This window comes from Rhinolophus sinicus, linkage group LG11 (assembly GCF_036562045.2).
Source record: "Rhinolophus sinicus isolate RSC01 linkage group LG11, ASM3656204v1, whole genome shotgun sequence".
Classification (NCBI taxonomy): Eukaryota; Metazoa; Chordata; class Mammalia; order Chiroptera; family Rhinolophidae; genus Rhinolophus; species Rhinolophus sinicus.
Window position 1 is genome coordinate 1,444,609 of NC_133760.1, and position 18,911 is coordinate 1,463,519.

An 18,911-nucleotide genomic window follows, 5' to 3' on the forward strand; every position below is an offset into this window, starting at 1 on the left:
AAACAAAGATTTTGGAGGGCTTGCCTGAGCTAGTGCTGCCCTTGGATGGCTTTTGAAAAGGCCACTTTATTTGCAGCATGGAGGCAGCACAGAGCCAGGCAATCGTGGGAGATGAACACAGTTGGGGAGGATGTAGCTGGAATCCAGTGATGTGCAAAGTTCACCTGAGGGCATGGAGAGAAGTGGGCAAACTGCGATCATTTTCTAACATAGAAAGAGTAAAACATGTTCACCAGTCAAGTGTGGGTTGTAAGGGAAGGACAGAAATTGAGATGAGTCCAAAAATATTTGATTGGAAAGACAGGGAAGACAGAGATCCACACGTCAGTGCTGGGGAAAGGGTTTGATGGCGGGAATTATAGGATGCAAGGAAAACTTACACATTTTCTCACATAAGTGCCCTAAGAAACAGATGGGAGGCATCACTTCCCTTATTTCTAATGGGAAGAATTCAGCCTTATTTTTTCTTTTTAAAGATTTTTTATTGGGGAAGGGGAACAGGACTTTATTGGGGAACAGTGTGTATTTCCAGGACTTTTTTTTTTTCCAAGTCAAGTTGTTGTCCTTTCAATCTTAGTTGTGGAGAGTGCCATTCAGCTTCAAGTTGTTGTCCTTTCAGTCTTAGTTGTGGAGGGCGCAGCTCAGCTCCAGGTCCAGTTGCCATTACTAGTTGCAGGGGGCACAGCCCACCATCCCTTGCGGGAGTCGAACCAGCAACCTTGTGGTTGAGAGGATGTGCTCCAACCAACTGAGCCATCCGGGAGCTCAGCGGCAGCTCAGCTCAAGGTGCCATGTTCAATCTCAGTTGCAGGGGGTGCTGCCCACCATCCCTTATGGGACTTGAGGAATCGAACTGGCAACCTTGTGGTTGAGAGCCTGCACTCCAACCAACTGAGCCATCTGGGAGGCAGCTCAGCTTAAGATGCTGTGTTCAATCTTAGTTGCAGGGGGCCGAGCTCACCATCCCTTGCGGGATTCGAGGAGTTGAACCGGCAACCTTGTGGTTGAGAGCCCACTGGCCCATGTGGGAATCGAACCGGCAGCCTTCGAAGTTAGGAGCATGGAACTCTAACCACCTGAGCCACCGGGCCAGCCCCTCAGCCTTATTTTAAATTTGTAATTGCTCTCACACTTTCAGCTGTGACTGCGAGCTCCCAGCTTATGGTGCCAATTTGGTGGTCAAACCAGTAGCTTCCTGGACTCCCCCCCAAACTCCCCCACCGACCCTGTCATGCGGGGTGTCATGCGGGGTCTCTAGTCCCGCTCCCCACATAAGAACGCAGGACATGGTAAAGCCAAAAAGGAACACCCACGGAGCCATAGATAGGGGAGTCATACCACTATAGTCTCGCTGGCGGCTGGATTGGAGACACAGGAAACAGGAGCCATACGATCCGCAACCCGCCGTTCACTTGTCATTGCCAGCCCAATCTCACTTGCTAGCTGCAATCCGCCTCTCTACAATCTGTAATCCACACTCCGCCACGCCACGCCATGCCAGGACACCCCACCACTACATGGTAGTACATTCCCAAGCAATCAGTCAAGCGGTCCATCAAATCAGGGATGAACGGCAATTCCCCATAGTCCACAGTCATTCGCGAGGGCTGTGAGCCTCACAATCTGTGCCCCCTCCACAGGGCAAGGGCTCCAAGTCCTCCCCAACCTGGGGGGAGGGCCTCAGCAAGCATTTATGTGGGGACAGAGCCAGGAATGCCATTTCCAGGCTCAGCCTCACGTGGAAAGGTGTTGGTTCAAGTAGTAAGTGGCCATCAACTGTGATTGGATGGCCATCAGGTGTGGCTAGTTGGCCATCAGCTGTAACCAGTTAGCCAATTAGCCACTGATATAACTGCCAAGGCTGTGCTGGTTGGTCAGTCAGTTGGTTGGCAGGCAGAGAAGCGGACAGCAGGTTGCAGGTCATGTGGACCCAGCCTCCAGTGAGACTATAGTGGAATGACTCCCCTATCTATGGCTCCATGGGTGTTCCTTTTTGGCCTCACCATATCCTGCGTTCTTATGTGGGGAGCGGGACCAGAGACCCCGCAGGCCGCCTCGCACGACACATGGTGAGGCCAAAATGGAACACCCACAGAGCCATAGATAAGGGAGTCATACCACTATATTCTCGCTGGTGGCTGGGTTCGAGACACAGGAAGCAGGAGCCACACAATCCACAATCCACCGTTCGCTTCTCTGCCAACCAACCTCACTTGCTAACTGCAATCCGCGCTTGCTAGCTCAGCCACCATCTTATTGCTAGCCCCCATTTGCTGCTAGCGTAGCCACAGCAGTTATATTAGTGGCCAATGGTTCACTGGTTACAGCTGACGGCCAACTAGCCACAGCTGATGGCCATCTGATCACAGTTGATGGCCATTTACTACCCAAGTGAGCACTTTTCCACGTGAGAGCGAGAGCCTGGAAACTGCACTTCTAACTCTGTTCCCACAGTAACAGAAAGAAAACTAACTGGATTTATAAAGTGTTGGGTGTCTTTGATTCAGCCTCCACCACTCTCCCCTTCCCCCCCCGCCCATTGCTGGCATCCAGGGCCGGTCATTCTGTGCTGTTCTGTGGATTGCAGGATGTGATGCAGCACCCCTGACCTCCCAAAGTACGGTAAATATTAAATATTACATTTTTTAATGTTAAAATGTTTATCTGGCTTACTGAGCTTTTGGTGCCATCCCCCCTCGAATCTGTGCCTGAGCTGAGTGCCAGCCCTGTTTCTAACACAGAAGACAGCTAGACATCAATGACTGTCGCCACATAAAAAGAGGGAAGCACTTTCACCTCTAAACATCTGAACATGTTTTATTGCCCTGATATTTAAACTGACGTCTGAGTTTCCCAAAAGGAAGAAATACATGAGTTGTTCTTGTTCAGCTCGTTGGCACTTCCTCACTGGCATGGAGGAAGAAAATAAAACCTGTGACTCAGCTAGATGTTCTATTATTAATCTTTTTAAAGAATAAGCTTGAGAGTCTACGGGCCAAGGAAAGGTCATGACCCCAGGCATCCGGGGTACTCAGCAGCAGCAGCTGTTGTCCAGGGCATGACTGGGAGATAACAAGGCCAGGTCTGGCTTATGTAAGACCCTCAGTAAACTTCCTCTGGGAAGGAATGCACAGCTACTATTCCCTGAGCCAAGAAATTACTTGTTTGGCATCACGCCATCCTGTGAGGTAGTCAAGATACTGCACACATTCTACAGTTGGAGAAACCGAGACTCGGAGAGGAGGCTGGAGCTGTACAAGGTCCCACAGGGAACCGTGAACTCACCCGTGTCTGTCAGACAACTTGTCCATGGTCATACGGTCCCCCACTGTGGCCCACACCAGAGGGAGCTGGCTCCTCTCGGCAGGCACAGTGCCCCAGCCAACCCCTGGGTAAGGTGCCCACCTGAAGTCCAATCCACTGTGGCCACAAAAGAGAAAAAAAAACCAGGTCAATACTGCCATTTAGAGGGTGATGTGGGCATGGCAGCCAGCATTCCTTGGCCAATGCTGCCACCTAGAGGGTTAAGCGGGTATGGCAGCCACGTTCCTTAACATCTTGAGGCCCATACAGTGTCAATACTGCCACCTAGAGGGTGATGTGGGCATGGCAGTTATCCTTGGTCTTGCTCCATCCTGATGACTCTGCCTCCCTGGTGGCTTTCACACCTGCTCCCAGGTTATTTGGGGAGGGGCTCTCCCCTCACAGAGGACCCATGAGACACCTCCAAGCCCACCAGGCGGGTACTTTCAGCCCAAAGTCTCTGGGCTACCTCCTCATCCTCAGCCTCAGGGGCCGGAGCTTTCTCTTTAAGTCCATCGAAGTACTTTCCAGAAACACCTTCCAGTTCTTCCGCCACCACCAGGTAAGTGCTGGGCTGGGCCGCCAGCTGGGGGCTCTTGACCAGCAGCCAGAAGATGGGTCCTGCAGTCAGCCCACAGAACATTCAGTCCACACACACTCAAAGAGGAAGACACAGAAAGCCCTACACCACCCCCAGGACACAGGGCCCACTGAGGCCAGACATTGGCCTGTAGTCCCACAGAGCCCAGTTCCAGGCCTTTGTTCCTAGGGTGCCCTCCACCAGGAAGTCCCTTCCCTCGCACTGCCTAGCCAAATCCCTCCAGATGCAGGGACTAACCCAAAAGCTGCCTCCCCCAGGAAGCCTCCCTGGCTTTCCCAGGCAGATGGAAGGCCTCTGTCCTCTCAGTCAGCCCTGAGTCCCACCCTGCCCCATCGTGCTTTAAAATAACATGTATTTGTTGAGCACCTCCAGTGCCAGCCTCAGCCTAAGACCCTTGACACTTGGCACTCACCTACCAAATGTTTCTCAGGATTACAAATCCAGTTATAAAGTTCTAATTATTTACTCAGCTTAAATCTGGGCCAGGCACTGTGCTGGCCTTTTTAAGGGAGGTCTCATCTAAACCTCCCAGCAACTGTGAGGCAGGTACTATGCTGGTCCTCACGTTGCAGGAGTAAACTGAGGCTGAGAGGTAAGCCTCGCAGAGTAGCACAGCTAGTTTCAGGTGAAGCTTAGGTTACCCTGAGCACAGCCAGACACCAGCAGTGGGCTTCTACAGGCTCCTCCTCTGAGACACGGTTTTCTCATCAGATGGACTCTGGACTGTTTCCTGGGACTATTCTGAGGCTGGCTAGCCAGATCGACATAGAAAAGTGACTTGTTCTTGGTACCATGGAAGATACAGGGGAGAGGGCAGAGCAAAGCCCCTGAGAATAGTCCCTGAGTGTGATTAATTTTATATGTCAACTTGGCTGGGCTAAGGGACACCTAGAGAGCTGGTAAAACCTTACTTATGGGTGTGTCTGAGGGTATGACCAGAAAAGGTAAGCATTTGAATCCTTAGACTAAATAAAGGAAATCCGTTTATTCCTGGGCAGCATGCACTTAGTTCAGGGCCAGAATAGAACAAAAAGGTGAGGAAGGGTGAATTCGCTCACTCTCTCTCTGCTTGAACTAGGACATCCACCTCCTTCTGCCCTCAGGTATCGGCACTGCTGGCCATCAAACTCAAACTGGGGCTTACACCACCAGCTCCCCTGGTTCTCAGGCCTTTGGGTGTGGACTAGAACTACACCACCGGCTGTCCTGCGTCTCCAGCATGCTGATGGCAGATGGTGGGGCTTCTCAGCCTCCATAAATCATGAGCCAATCTCTTCTAATAAATCTCCCTAAATATCTATACATATCCTATGGCTAATACACTGAGGAGGGTCCTGGGCCCCTGCTGAGAGGGCAGGGGTTCAGCTAAGGGACCCCACGCCGAGTGGGGACTTACCAAGCATGAAGCTGGAGAAGGCAGAGTTATACATGCCTGTGTGTCTGCCCAGTTCTGTCCTGGCCACACCGGGGTGCAAAGCATTGACGGTCACTCCTGTGCCTGGGGAGAGAAAGGAAGAATAGGAGTGGGGAGGGGGTCAGACACCAGGTTCACTCCTTCCCAGGAAGCCTGATGCTGCCCACCCTGAGCCCTGGGGGTCTCCCATTTCCTACCCTCAAACCCACACCACCTTCTTGCTCTGAAGTCTCCATGACAGGTAGTCTCATCTTGCAAGACAGCTCTGTTTCATGGCTGCCCAGAGCAGAGCCTTTCAACCTGAGCGTGTGTGTAAAAATAACACGGAGGGCCGGAAAAACCCAGACCACTGGCCCCACCCCGCAGAAAGTCTGAAGCAGTGGATCAGGGTGGGGTCTGAGATGCTGCAATTATGACAAGCTTCCAGGTGAGCTGATGCTGCTGGTCCACTTTGAGAAGGAAGAGTGAAGGGCAGACTTTTAAACTTCAGCACTATGGATGTTGAGATCCAATCATTCTTTACCCTGTGCACTGTAGGATATTGAACAGCATCTCTGGATTCTGTCCACCAGATGCCAGTAGCAAAGTCCACCCGTCCCCACTCCCTGAAATGACAGCCAAAGAGATTGCCAAATGTCCACTGGCCTGGAGCACCAAAGGCTCAGATGCCTGTCCTGGATGAGCAGGGAAGAAGCCTGTGATTGATTAGTGATGGTCTGCTTCAGGCACCAGTGGGGAGCCCGCTAACATGTGTGTCATTCACTTGCCTACTCTGTCCTGGAGCCAGTGCGTGACCTCTCATCAGCCCAGGGTCACAGCAGAACTGTTCCAGGCTGAGAGCTAAAGGAAGAAGGAGGCCACACTCGCACCTTGCAGCCGCCGGCTCAGCTCCTTGGTGAAGAGGATGACGGCCAGCTTACTCTGGCAGTAGGCCGCTTTAGTGTCATACTTCCTCTTCTCCCAGTTCAAGTCATCAAAGTCTATGTGCCCAGCAACGTGGGCCAAAGATGAGAGGTTGATGATCCGTGAAGGGGCCGAGGCCTTCAGCTTGTCCAGCAGTAAGTTTGTCAGAAGAAAGTGACCTGGATGAAAAATAACAAAAAGATAACTTTTACTGAACTCTTACCACATGCCTAGGACCCTACTGAGAACATTACCTTATTTCACCCTCCTAATAACACAAGGTTCCCAATCGGATGTAATTTTGCCCCCCCGGAATATTTGGCATTATCTGGAGACAATTTTGGTTGTCACAACTGCAGAGTGAAATGGGGACATTACTGCCATCTATTGGGTAGAGGCCAGGGATGTTGCTCAACATTCTACAATGCACAGGACAGTCCCCACAAGGAATTATCCAACCCCAAATGTCAAGCCCTTTGATAACTCTATGAGGTCAACTGGGAAAAAGACTGCCTTCTGTCTCCCAAAATATTTTCTCCATTTCTTCTTTAGTAATATGATTTTTGGCTTTGCACAAGACTGCCCAGTGAAAGACTACATTTCCCAGACTCCTTTGCAGCTACATCAGGTCATGTGACTGAATACCAACCAATAGGGCATGAATGATAGTAATATGTGTGTTTAGGGTTGAATTGTATCCTTCTCCCCACTAAAACATATGTTGAAGTCCAACCCTCCAGAACCTCAGAATGTTACCTTATTTGTAGATGGGATCTGGGTTCTTTACAGAGGCAATTAAAGTAAGATCATTAGGGTGGGCCCTTATCCAGTATGACCCACTGACTCTTTGCCCTTATTAACAGAACCCTAGGTGCATTCAGGGTGACAACAAATAGACTGACAGCATAACTGAAAGACAAAGACTGGAGGACGGACAAAGGGACAAGATGTCAAGAGACTGATAGAGGTTCCGAAAGACTGAACATCCAGAGGTGGTCAGGCAACCCCAAGCTACCAGGTGACCCGGACGCCTTGGAGAATGGAGGAAGGGACCTCCCACCTGCACTGTGAGCCTGTGTTTGGCCCACTGGGGACCCGCCCACATCCCAGGCTGACAGCAATACCACGCAGCCTGTGGCCTCACCCAGGTAGTTAACGCCAAGCTGCATCTCAAAGCCGTCCTCCGTGGCCCAGTGGGGGCACCGCATCACGGCCGCATTGTTGACCAGGACGTGTACTTGCTGCTCCTCTGGAAGGCAAAGGTCAGGGCAAACGTGTCAGCTCCATACCTGCTGGGCTGACCAGTGTTCCCCAAACATTCATGTCTACCCGGAACCTGTGAATGTGATCTTTCTTTGGAAACAGAGTCTTTGCATAAATAATCAAGTAAAGATGAGGACATAGGGTGGGCCCTATCGAACATGACTGGTGTCCTTATAAGACAGGGAAATTTGGACACAGACATGCACATGGGGAGACCATGGTGTGATGACAAAGGCAGAGAGTGGAAAGATGCAGCTAGAAGCCAAAGAACACCAGGATTGACGGCCACCACCAGAAGCTGGAAATCTGAGGAAAAATTCTATCCAGTGCAGTCCTGCCGATACCTTGATCTCTGGCCTCACACAGGGTGGCTTGAAAACAGAAATCTATCGTCCCCCAGTCCTGGAGGCTGGAAGGTGTCGCAGGGCTGGTTCCCTCTGAGGCCATGAGGGAGAATCTGTTCCAGGCCTCTCTCCTTATCTTGTACACAGCCACCTCCCTGATTCCTCGCGTGGCCCTCCCTCTGTACATGTCTGTGTGCTAATCTCTTCTTATAAGGACTCCAGTCAGATGGATTAGGGCCCACCCTAATGACCTCATTTTCACTTGGTTACCTCTGTAAAGATTCCCCTCTCCAAATAAGGTGACAGTCTGAGGTACTGAGGGTAGGATCCCTCCAACATGTCTTTTTTGGGAGGATACAACAGAACCCATAACATTCCCAAAATGGTTTTGGGATCAATGAAAATAATGAATTAGTCATGTAGCACCTAATAAACAGAGCTTCTATTTTGTTCTCTATTTGAGGGGAAGGGGGTGTGGCACACCCATCAGGATCACAAGCTCTGGAGCCTATCAGAGGGGGGTTCGAGTCCCCCAGCTCTACCCTGACCAGTATGATCCCAGCTAAGTTATACAGCTCCTCTGTGACTCAGTTTCCCCCCTGCAATTCTTCCTGCATATTATTAATTTGTATTGTTAAAATAAAGAAGACCAGCTATGTTTTCAAGATGAAAGCTTCACGATGTAGAGGGGGGAAAAAGGTTAACAGTGACTCCCTTAGGGCTGGTGTGCAATCAAAGGTGTTTAGTTCTTTCTTACTTACTGTTCAGGATTTTAATAGATTGTCCACAACAAACATGTATTTCTTTGCATCAGGGGTTAAAAAAAAACACCCCATGAATGTTTATTTCTTCACCACTTCTGAGCAATAGCTGCTGTCTCCCCACTAGCTTTCCTGCTTTCATTTAATACAGAGCTGGGTGGAAAGGAAGAGGTTGTTCAAGATCTGCAGAGACCCTCACATGTGTGAGAAATAACAGATATACGAGAATGTTCACAGCAGCAGTGCCTGTAGCCCTGAAAACCTGGAAGCCAAGTGGCCATTGGTAGAGAACCAGTAACATCACTCGTCAGATCCACACAATGGAACACAATGTAGCTGCAAAAAAAGAATGAAGAAATACAATATAGCCGCAAGAACTGGGACACTCTGCCTAAAACCGATCTCTAAGAGACAATGGGGGACAAAGATCATGGACCACCAGGCGTATAACAGGCTCTGATTTGTACAAAAAAGCCAAGGGGAGGTGTATACACCTGCCTGCTTTATAAATGCATAAACTGTCTCCAGCAAGACACATGGGGGAGAACTGAACACACGTGAGGAAGGAGTCTGAGTAGCTAGGGGCAGGAGTGGCAGGGAGACCTGTCTCTGTCTCCTTGTTTGTACTTCCTGAATGTTTATTCCTGGAAAGGTTATTCCTATTCAAAAAAATAAATACGTGAATAGTTCTAAAAACACCAGATGGGAAGCAAAAAGCGTGAGTAACCAACTAATGCAACAGAAGTGCTGAAAAACACCAGCCTGATACCTGGATTTGCGAAAAGAATGCCCAGCAAAAAAGTGGGAGGTCAGAGAGTCTGCACTGTGCCTGTGGGTCCTCCAGCAGTGCAAGGTTGTCATGGCTGTGTCCCTGCCGGACCGGGCACTCCTTGGAGGCAAAGCCTGAATCTGACTCATCTCTGTCCCTGGCATCACCTGAGAGCCAGAAAGCCGCAAGAAACAATGGATGAATCATTGCTTCTGCCCCTCTTCCATGGCTAACTCCTCCTCCAACTCCCATCTTGGCTTCTACTTCTTGTAGGATCCAAGCTAATGCAGGAGTTCATTTTCCTAAAGAGCAGGAGTCAGCAAACTCTCTCTGGGAAAGACCAGGTAGTAAATATTTTTGGCTCTGTGGGCGATGAGGTCCAGGCCTGGTTTAATTTGCTCCTCAGAGCCTGGCCACCCGAGACCCTCCCCACAGGCCAGCGCCCTCCCTCCTACCTTCAGTGATCTTGGCTGCAAACTCTCGAATGGACTTCAAAGAGGCCAAGTCCAGGTGCCGGGCGTTGACATGGTGATTCAGGGTCACCCTGCGAATGTCCTTTGCCGCCGCCTCACACTTCTCCATGTCTCGACAGGCCAGGATGATGTTGCCTCCTGGAAGCCCAGGATAGCAAAAAAATTTTTTTAAAAAAAGGATCCATTCCTAGATACGTACACCCAGTGCAAATGAAAACCGAAGTCCGCACAAAAACGTGTCCACAGCAGCACTATGCACAACAGTAGAAAGGTAGAAACAACCCAAGAGTCCATCAACAGATGGTGGATAAACAAAACACAGTCTGTCCATAGAGTGGAATATTATTCAGCCATGAAAAATGAGTGGAGTATGGATACATCCTGCAACACAGAACCTAAGGCTGAGTGAAAAGAGCCCGACGCCAAAGGACATATAGTGTATGGTTCTATTTATATGAAATGTCCACAACAGTCAAATCCATAGAAGGTAGATTAATGGTTTCCTAGGGAGGGGAAGCCAATTGGGGGGGTGATGACTAAGGGAGGCAAGGTTTTGTTTGGGGGTGATGAAAATGTTCTAAAATTGAGAGTGGCAATGGTTGCACAACTCTGTGACTATACCACAAATCCCTGAAGTGCACATTTTTCAATGAGTGAATTGTGTGGTATGTGGATTAAATCTCAACATAGACATAAAAATAACTTTAAAAAATTAGAAAAGTGAGAACAGAAAGCAAGGACTGAGAGGACCATGTGGGCCTGTGTGGCTTATCCCACCCACAGGGGACCCAGCCCCTCCTATACATTCCACTGCCCCCTCACACTGTCCAAAATGGAACTCCTCGGACGCCTGAATCTGTACGTCTTCCCAGTGGTATCCCAGCCCTCAGGACAGCGGTGGGTATGTCTTCCCAATTTCCCTTCTGACCTTATCCTGAGAGGAGCACATGTCCTCCCTTGGGGAAACCCCTGTGGTGCTGTGGGGCTGCCCATCATAGCGTCCCACCACTCTGACCTCAGGGGTAGACAGGTGACTTGGGCCTAGTCCCTGGCCTCTGTGACTCAACAAGCCCAGAGAAAGTGTCCACTGTGCCCTCACCCTCATACCTGCCTCAGCCTTCCTGTCCCAGCCAATCAGCTCTGGCCTTCCAGCTGCTCAGACCAAAAACCCTGATTCTGCCCTTTCTCATGCCTGACCCCTCAGGAAATCCCATTCGTGCTAACTTCAAAACAGACCCGTGTGCGATGAGGAGGGCACCTCTCCTCTATGGAATTCCTCCCAAACCCCAGACTGACTTTGAGAAAAACTCTGAATACCCAAATCGAAGGCCTTCTACAAAATGCCTGACCAGTACACCTAGAAGAGCCTGAAGCCAGGTCTTGACCTTTACCTCTGACCCAGATCCCGAGCCAGCCATTAGGGCCAAATCCATCTGAAGTAGGAAAAAAAGAGGCCAACGCAGAAAAAAACTAAAACCGAAAATTGCTGAGTATCCACAGCCTCCTCTGATACCCTGAACCCCACCTTACCTCATCCAGGGTCACCAGCCTTTTTGGCTTAAGCCAGTGTGAGTATGGTTTCTGCTACTTGCAGGCAAAAGAATCGGGTGACCTTCACATCCCCTGGGGAAGCACACCCTCCATCGCCAGTCTCACGCCCCAAGCCCCTGCAGAGACAGCAGGACCTCACCTCTTCTGGCCAGCTCCAAAGCAGTCTGCTTCCCAATGCCTGTGTTGGCACCCGTCACAATGACGGTCTTCCCCTGAATGGTGGCCTTGCTGGGACAAGCCCCACCGGCAACATAATCCCTAAAGGTAAGAAACAGCACAGTCAGTTCCATCTGTCTGTCCATTCACCACAGGTTACCCCGACTGCTTTGACCTTGGGCACATGACCCCTCTGAGCCTTGACTTCCCCAAACTGAAAGACAGAAAGGACATCACATAACTCCTTGGGGCCGTGGTCATGTTACAGGTAAAGGGCGGAGCACAGTCTGCCTTTGGGAAGCCTCAAGGATGTGACAATTGTTTTTTTTATAAAGACCCCCTATATTCATGTCCTATGGCTGATGTAACAAACTACCACAAGCTCAGTGGTTAAAACCGGGCAAATGTATTCTCCTACAGTTCTGCAGGCCTCACTGGAATAAAAGCAAGGTTTCAGCAGAGTCTGTTCCTTCTGGAAGCTCCAGGGCAAAATCCAGTCCCTCGCCTTTTCCAGCTTCTAGGGGCCTCCAGCATTCCTTAGCTGGTGGCCCCTTCCTCCTCCTTCAAATCTCTAACTCTGACTCTCCTGCCTCCCCCTTGTGACGTAAGTGGGCCCACCTGGATAATCCAAGTTCACCTCATCTCAAGGTCCTTAACTCAATGACATCTGCTTTGACAGGTAAGGGAACATATTCACAGGTTCTGAGCATAGCATGTGCACATCCTTGGGGGGTGCCATGATGCTGCTACTATACTCATATTCCCCAGAGGCTAAAAACTGGAAATTAATGAGACAAGCAAAGAGTTAACAGGAACAAGCTTGTGTTAACAAAAACGAACTTAAAAAATTGTGTGGCTCTGAATCTCCCAGCTAGCACTGCACCTGCAAGCCAACAAGCACCTTACATCCATCATAGATGGGAACAGAACAGTTCCCAAATGAGGCCAACAGCAACGGCAACCCCTGCAATCAAACAAACACCCATTATAGATGGGAAGAGAACAATTCCTGGAAGAAGTCCACTGCAAGCTGACGAGCACCCTGCATCCATTATGGATGGGAACGGGATGGCTCCTAGAGGAGTCGAATTATAATGGCAACCCCCTGCAAGCTGACCAACACCCTACATCCTGCATAGAAAAATATAAAACCCCGCTAAACAGAAACCCATGACAGCTGTCTACTCTAGACTCTGTCCCCAGCAACTCCTCTGCCATTGTTTCTCCTTCTCATCAGCGCATCCATCTTCTCTAGACACTGCCATGGGCATCCTTGCTGCCCAACTCTCAATAAACCTTTTCTTATTTTCCTACTTTTCTGAGTTTTGTGAATTCTTTCACATTCTGTGAAAAACCAAAGCTATCCAAAAACAATACAGAAACCACCAAATGTCACCAATAGGGCACTGGCCAAATAAAAAAATGCCATCTCCACACAAGAGAAGGGCACTGTTCAATATGGTGGCCCACTAGTCACCTGAGGCTAATTTCTAATTTAAATTAAAAATAAATAGCCATGTTTTCCTTTCCAGGGCATTGTTATTTTTCATTCTCCCCATAGTGGCACTTTATTTATTTTTAGCTTTTTCAGAACTGAAAGACAATGGTATGAATAAAAATAAAAACAGCGGCCAATCGGCCAATGAATTTTATTACCATAATTCTATATTTTTTATTCCATTTTCTAGAGATTTCCAAAAATATCTAGTTCATATTTACAGCAGCAGTAGTTTAGTGAATTATAAATAACAAGATACCCGCCAACTAAATTGAAAAGACATTATCAGATCAGGAGGAACAAGTTCAAAATGAAGCCTCATCATAGAGCAGATAAATAAATCCAAAGGTGATTATTCACAGAGATTTAGTCTATCCTTCATGCCCTTAAAAAAAAAGAAACTAATTCAAAATTCCAATTATTTTCTGGCGTAACTCCCCGACAATCTCTTCTCTTGTGTAACTAATAAACATTACATATTGCTAATCTTTTTATTTTTTTTACTGTGGCAGGAACATTTATGTTTATATTGAGATCTACCCTCTTAATAAGTTTTTAAGTGTATCACACAATACCACATTAACTACAGGCATACTATAGCCATACTTTAAGGTCTCAATAGCCCCATGTAACGCACAGCACAAATAAAAAACATCACAGCATTCCCATCACCGCAGAAAGTTCTACTGAACAGTGCTTCTATACAATATTTGGTAGCATTTTTTTCTTTTTAAAGTAAAGTAGCCTAGGAAAGACAAGAACTGTGTATACATCCCATGCAATACCAGCTTTCCGTTTACTGAGTTGGAGAATTCTATTTGTTTCTCTAATTTCGGATAACAAGCGCTTCGGTGGCATACATTTTCCTTGTACCTGGGCCAGCAAAGTGACATATGGGAACTGCTCCAAAAATATTTGCTGAATTAATGAATTTATCGAAAGACCAAAATGTTTACAAGGGCCCGGATCCGCCCCTTCCTCTGGGTGACCTTGGCCGTGACCTGCCGTCTTGGGGCCTCGGTTTGCCCCCCACATTCTCTGAGGACACTGCTGGTGGGCTGAGCTAGAGGGCTCCTGGGTGGGAGAGGAGTCTCCACCCCGTCTTCTCTCCCTTGGCTGCCGATCGCCCCGCAATCACCCACGAGTGCCACATACTCACTTGAGCAGCACCGCGCCACCCACCGCTGTGCCCAGCACAGACACCGGCACAAGATAGCGGTTCATGCCCGGCCGGAGCGGGACGCAACGCGGGACCGCCCCCAGACCCGCCGCTCCAAGGAACCCGAGGACAGGGATCCACGTGGGGAAAGGCAGGCGCAGCTTGGAATGGTGACTTTCTGAAATAGGCGTGGGGGGCGGGGCACTGGGCGAGGGGCGGGGCTTCCGGGGCGCGACCTATGGGGATGGACTGCGAGCGCGGCTACTCCTGGGAATGGTAGTTTACCAGGCGGGAGCTTGGTCGGGGTCTTGAGGGCGGGGGGGTTGGGGGCGGGGCCTGCGGGCCATTCGAATGACGTCATCCTCTCTGAGCTACTAGGCGCAGTGGGGTTCTGAAGTGAAACTGCTGTAGGATTCCAATTATGCATCTGCCCCGTCCAGACTGAGCTCCTCTGTGTGACTTTCAAATATATCAGCCTGTTTCCTCATCTAAGAATGTGTTCACCGATAGTACTTCCCTCATAGACTCTATAGGAGAATTTGAGAATTTCGATGCTCAGAAACCAGGACCTATTAGCCTGGGATTCCCAAACTCCTGGGTCTGAGAGAGGAGGGGATGGGGTTCTGACCCCTGCGTCTGGGAGAAGGGGCTGGGGATTTTGTCTCATGACTCTGAGAGAGGAAGAAGCCAGACACCAAAGACTGGTGCTGTGTGATTCCAGTCATATGATCTAGGAAAGACATTCTAGTGAAAGAATGAAGACCAGTGGTTGCCAAGACAAGAGGGAGTGGGGAAAGTGATTCCTGCAGAGAGAACTTTTGGGGGTTTGGGAAATAGTCTCTATCGTCATCCTGCTAGTGATTATATTATAACTACATACATTTGTCAAATCTCATCAGAGCAGTCACTTAAAAATAGTGAATTTTATTGCATGTAAAGTATACTGCAATGATGCTAACTAAAATTTAAAAATGTTGAAAAGATTTTTATAATTTTGTTTTGGAAATTATTTGGCCACAAGTAACTCGTTTAATTTATGATTGGATTGGGTTTGTCAGCAATCAACAGATATACTTGAGAATTCTTATCAAGTGAGGAATATGTGACTCATAAATCATTTCCAAATGTCCCAAGAGGTTTTTTAATATTGGCTTGAACAATAAAGTTGATGCAATGTTTTGTTTTCTAGACATAGAATGAAATGTATTCACTTTGGTTTTGCAGCTTTTGTAGTACAGAGCTAATGATTTTTCCCCCTTGAAGAAGTGTGTCTTATTTCTGTAGTGCTCTAAAAACTGTGAGCCCAAAGGGAACACAACAGCCCTGGGACCATGATCTGTGATTGAAGACTCAGCCTAAAAGTGAGGGAAGACTTCCCACAGGAGGGGAAACCTAAATAGGGTTTTGAAGGATGAGTAGAAGTTCTTCAAGGGGACCAAGTAGAGAGGATAACTACATAGGAAGAACAGCATACGCAAATGCCAAGAGTCATGAGGCAACTAGCTTGGGACGTGACAGATGTTTGGGATAGTAGAAGTTTGGCTTGAAGGGAGAGGCAGCTGGCAAGAGATGTGGCTGAAGAGAAAATAATAAAAAAGGAATAATATGAATTACTATTTATTTATTGAGTACCTAGTATGTGCCAAGTATTTAATCTACACAACAAACTAAAGACTAGGTTTGCTGTTGCAGATGTAGCAAGGATGGCTGTGTCTGGCAAGATGCCTCTCCCTTTTCTGAGACTGTAGGAACTCAGGGCTCCTGGACTATGGAGGGGGCATGACCTGGGAAAGGAGAAGGTGCCATGGAGACTGTGGTAAAGAACCCCAGACATGGATCTAGACAAATCTTGTTTCAAATTCCTGATCCATTTCTTCTTAGATGTGTACCTTGAGCAGTGACCTCCCTCTCTCCGTTTCTGGCTCCTCTTATCCACCATAATGACAGAGTTGACATCCTTATTATGTAAAGAGATCTTATCAACCAATACAAAAAAAAAAAGACTCAAACCACCCCCCCTCCCCCAACAAGGAGAGGGGAGCATAGGCAAAGTGTATGATGGGCAATTTGCAAAGAAAGTCAACAAATGTATGAAACTACTCAGGCTTACTGGCAATCAAAGAAATGCTTCTTAAGATAATGACAACATGATATTTTTCACCTATCAGATTGGCATGATCAAAATAATGATAAAACCGAGTGTTGGCAAGGATGTGGTAAAACAGGTACTTACTCATACCTTCTGATGGGAGTGTCAATTAGTACAGCCTTCCTAAAAGGCCATTCCAATACATGGTAAAAATCATCCGTGCATATCTTTAACCCCGCCATTCCTCTTGTAAGAATTTATGCTACTAATTGCTCATTGAGAAAGAAACATACATAGGAAAATGTTCCTCACTGCCCTGTCTGTCATAGCAACACACTAGAAGCAAGTAAAATCAACCTCAATGTCAGCAGGAGAGGGGTCCTACTCTCTCCTAGTCCTATTCCTGCATTCCTTCTATAACAATTATTTAATGAGCACCTACAAATTCCAGGCATTGTACTAGACACTGGAAATTCAGCCACAAGGCACACAGGGTCCCTGCCCTTACAGAACCCCTGACACTGACAGTAAAAGTTAGTTCATCTGTATGTGCTTCTGGACAGACTCTGTCTATGCCTTTATCAGGCTCCAATGTTTAAGAACATCCATGAGTTTCTTCATTAAGCACCAATACGTGGTGGGGGTGGGGTGCGGGGAGCAGACTGACTCTCTTTTTGTTAAGTTTATATACAAGCATATTTTTAGAGTAAAAAAAAAAAACACTATAATATTCTGCATGGGGTCTCTGCCAGACAGGGTGATGGGTAATTTTATTTTGTTGTTGTTGTTCATATGCATTTTCTCAATGTTTTTGGAGAATAGTTTCTTCCTTGTGCAGGTGAAACCATCCATGAGACATAGTGGAGGGCAGTGGTTAAGAGTGTGTGTGTGGGGGGAGCCGGCCGGGGGGCCGGCCAGGGGGGCCGGCCCAGTGGCTCAGGCGGTTAGAGCTCCATGCTCCTAACTCCGAAGGTTGCCAGTTCGATTCCCACATGGGCCAGTGGGCTCTCAACCACAAGGTTGCCAGTTCAATTCCTTGAGTCCCGCAAGGGATGGTGGGCAGCACCCCCCGCAACTAAGATTGAACACAGCACCTTGAGCTGAGCTGCCTCCCGAATGGCTCAGTTGGTTGGAGCGCATCCTCTCAACCACAAGGTTGCCAGTTCAATTCCTTGACTCCCGCAAGGGATGGTGGGCAGCGCCCCCTGCAACTAAGATTGAACACAGCACCTTGAGCTGAGCTGCCGCTGAGCTCCCGAATGGCTCAATTGGTTGTAGTGCGTCCTCTCAACCACAAGGTTGCCGGTTCGACTCCCACAAGGGATGGTGGGCTGCACCCCCTGCAACTAGCAACTGGCAACTGGACTTGGAGCTGAGCTGCGCCCTCCACAACTAAGATTGAAAGGACAACAACTTGACTTGGAAAAAAGAAGTCCAGGAAGTACACACTGTTCCCCAATAAAGTCATGTTCCCCTTCCCCCCCAAAAAAAAAAAATCTATAAAAAAATAAAATTTGTAAAAAAAAAAAAAAAAAAAAAAGAGTGTGTGTGTGTGTGCGCAGCAATCCAAGTGTCCCTCAGAGGATGAATGGATAAACAAAACAAACATGGTATACACAGACAGTGGAATATTATTCAGCCTTAAAAAGGAGGTGAACTGTGAAAATATTGTGCCAACTGAAATGAGCCAGTCACAAAAAGACAAATACTGTATGGTTCCACTTCTTTGAGGTGCCTAGAGCTGTTAAATTCATAGAGATAGAAAATAGATGATGGTTACCAGGGGCTGGGGAAGGGGCAATGGGGAGTTGTTTTTTAATAGGGACAGAGTTTCAATTTTACAAGATGTAAAGAGTGATTGAGGTGGGTGATGGGGATGGTTGCACAACAATGTGAATGTACTTAAATGTCACTGAACTGTACACTTAAAAATGGTTAAAATGGTAAATTTCATGTTATGTATATTTTACCACAGTTAAAAATAAAGAAAATAATTAATAATAATAAAAAGAACATGGGTGGGCCGGCCCGGTGGCTCAGGCGGTTAGAGCTCCGTGCTCCTAACTCCGAAGGCTGCCGGTTCGATTCCCACATGGGCCAGTGGGCTCTCAACCACAAGGTTGCCAGTTCAATTCCTCAAGTCCCGCAAGGGATGGTGGGCTCTGCCCCCTGCAACTAAGATTGACACGGCACCTTGAGCTGAGCTGCCTCCCGGATGGCTCAGTTGTTGGTTGGAGCGTGGGCTCTCAACCACAAGGTTGCCAGTTCAATTCCTCGACTCCCGCAAGGGATGGTGGGCAGCGCCCCCTGCAACTAAGATTGAACACGGCACCTTGAGCTGAGCTGCCGCTGAGCTCCCGGATGGCTCAGTTGGTTGGAGCGCGTCCTCTCAACCACAAGGTTGCCGGTTCGACTCCCACAAGGGATGGTGGGCTGTGCCCCCTGCAACTAGCAACGGCAACTGGACCTGGAGCTGAGCTGCGCCCTCCACAACTAAGACTGAAAGAACAACAACTTGAAGCTGAACAGAACCCTCCACAACTAAGATTGAAAGGACAACAATTTGACCATTGTTCCCCAATAAAGTCCTGTTCCCCTTAAAAAAAAAAAAAAAAAAAAGAACATGG

The 18,911-nt window shown here is 48.2% G+C and overlaps 1 protein-coding gene across 1 annotated transcript; it reads right to left on the reverse strand.

The window, feature by feature from the left end:
* Positions 1 to 2,790: 2,790 nt before the first annotated feature.
* RDH13 (retinol dehydrogenase 13) lies at positions 2,791 to 14,399 on the reverse strand. Its single transcript, XM_019710975.2, has 7 exons — positions 14,196 to 14,399; positions 11,522 to 11,640; positions 9,814 to 9,969; positions 7,366 to 7,470; positions 6,188 to 6,400; positions 5,301 to 5,402; positions 2,791 to 3,924 (listed from the first exon to the last, which is right to left on the reverse strand). The coding sequence occupies exons 1-7, from the start codon at positions 14,258 to 14,260 to the stop codon at positions 3,680 to 3,682; spliced, it is 1,005 nt and encodes a 334-aa protein (XP_019566534.1). The 5' UTR covers positions 14,261 to 14,399; the 3' UTR covers positions 2,791 to 3,679.
* Between the last annotated feature and the right edge of the window lie 4,512 nt (positions 14,400 to 18,911).

Excerpts from the sequence above, each read along its gene's own strand:
- RDH13 (XM_019710975.2), bottom strand. The coding sequence starts at position 14,260 with ATGAACCGCTATCTTGTGCCGGTGTCTGTGCTGGGCACAGCGGTGGGT. Across the intron at positions 9,970-11,521 it reads TTTGGAGCTGGCCAGAAGAG|GAGGCAACATCATCCTGGCC; the intron begins GTGAGGTCCTGC and ends CTGGGCTTCCAG. Across the intron at positions 6,401-7,365 it reads GCTTGGCGTTAACTACCTGG|GTCACTTTCTTCTGACAAAC; the intron begins GTGAGGCCACAG and ends TTTTTCATCCAG.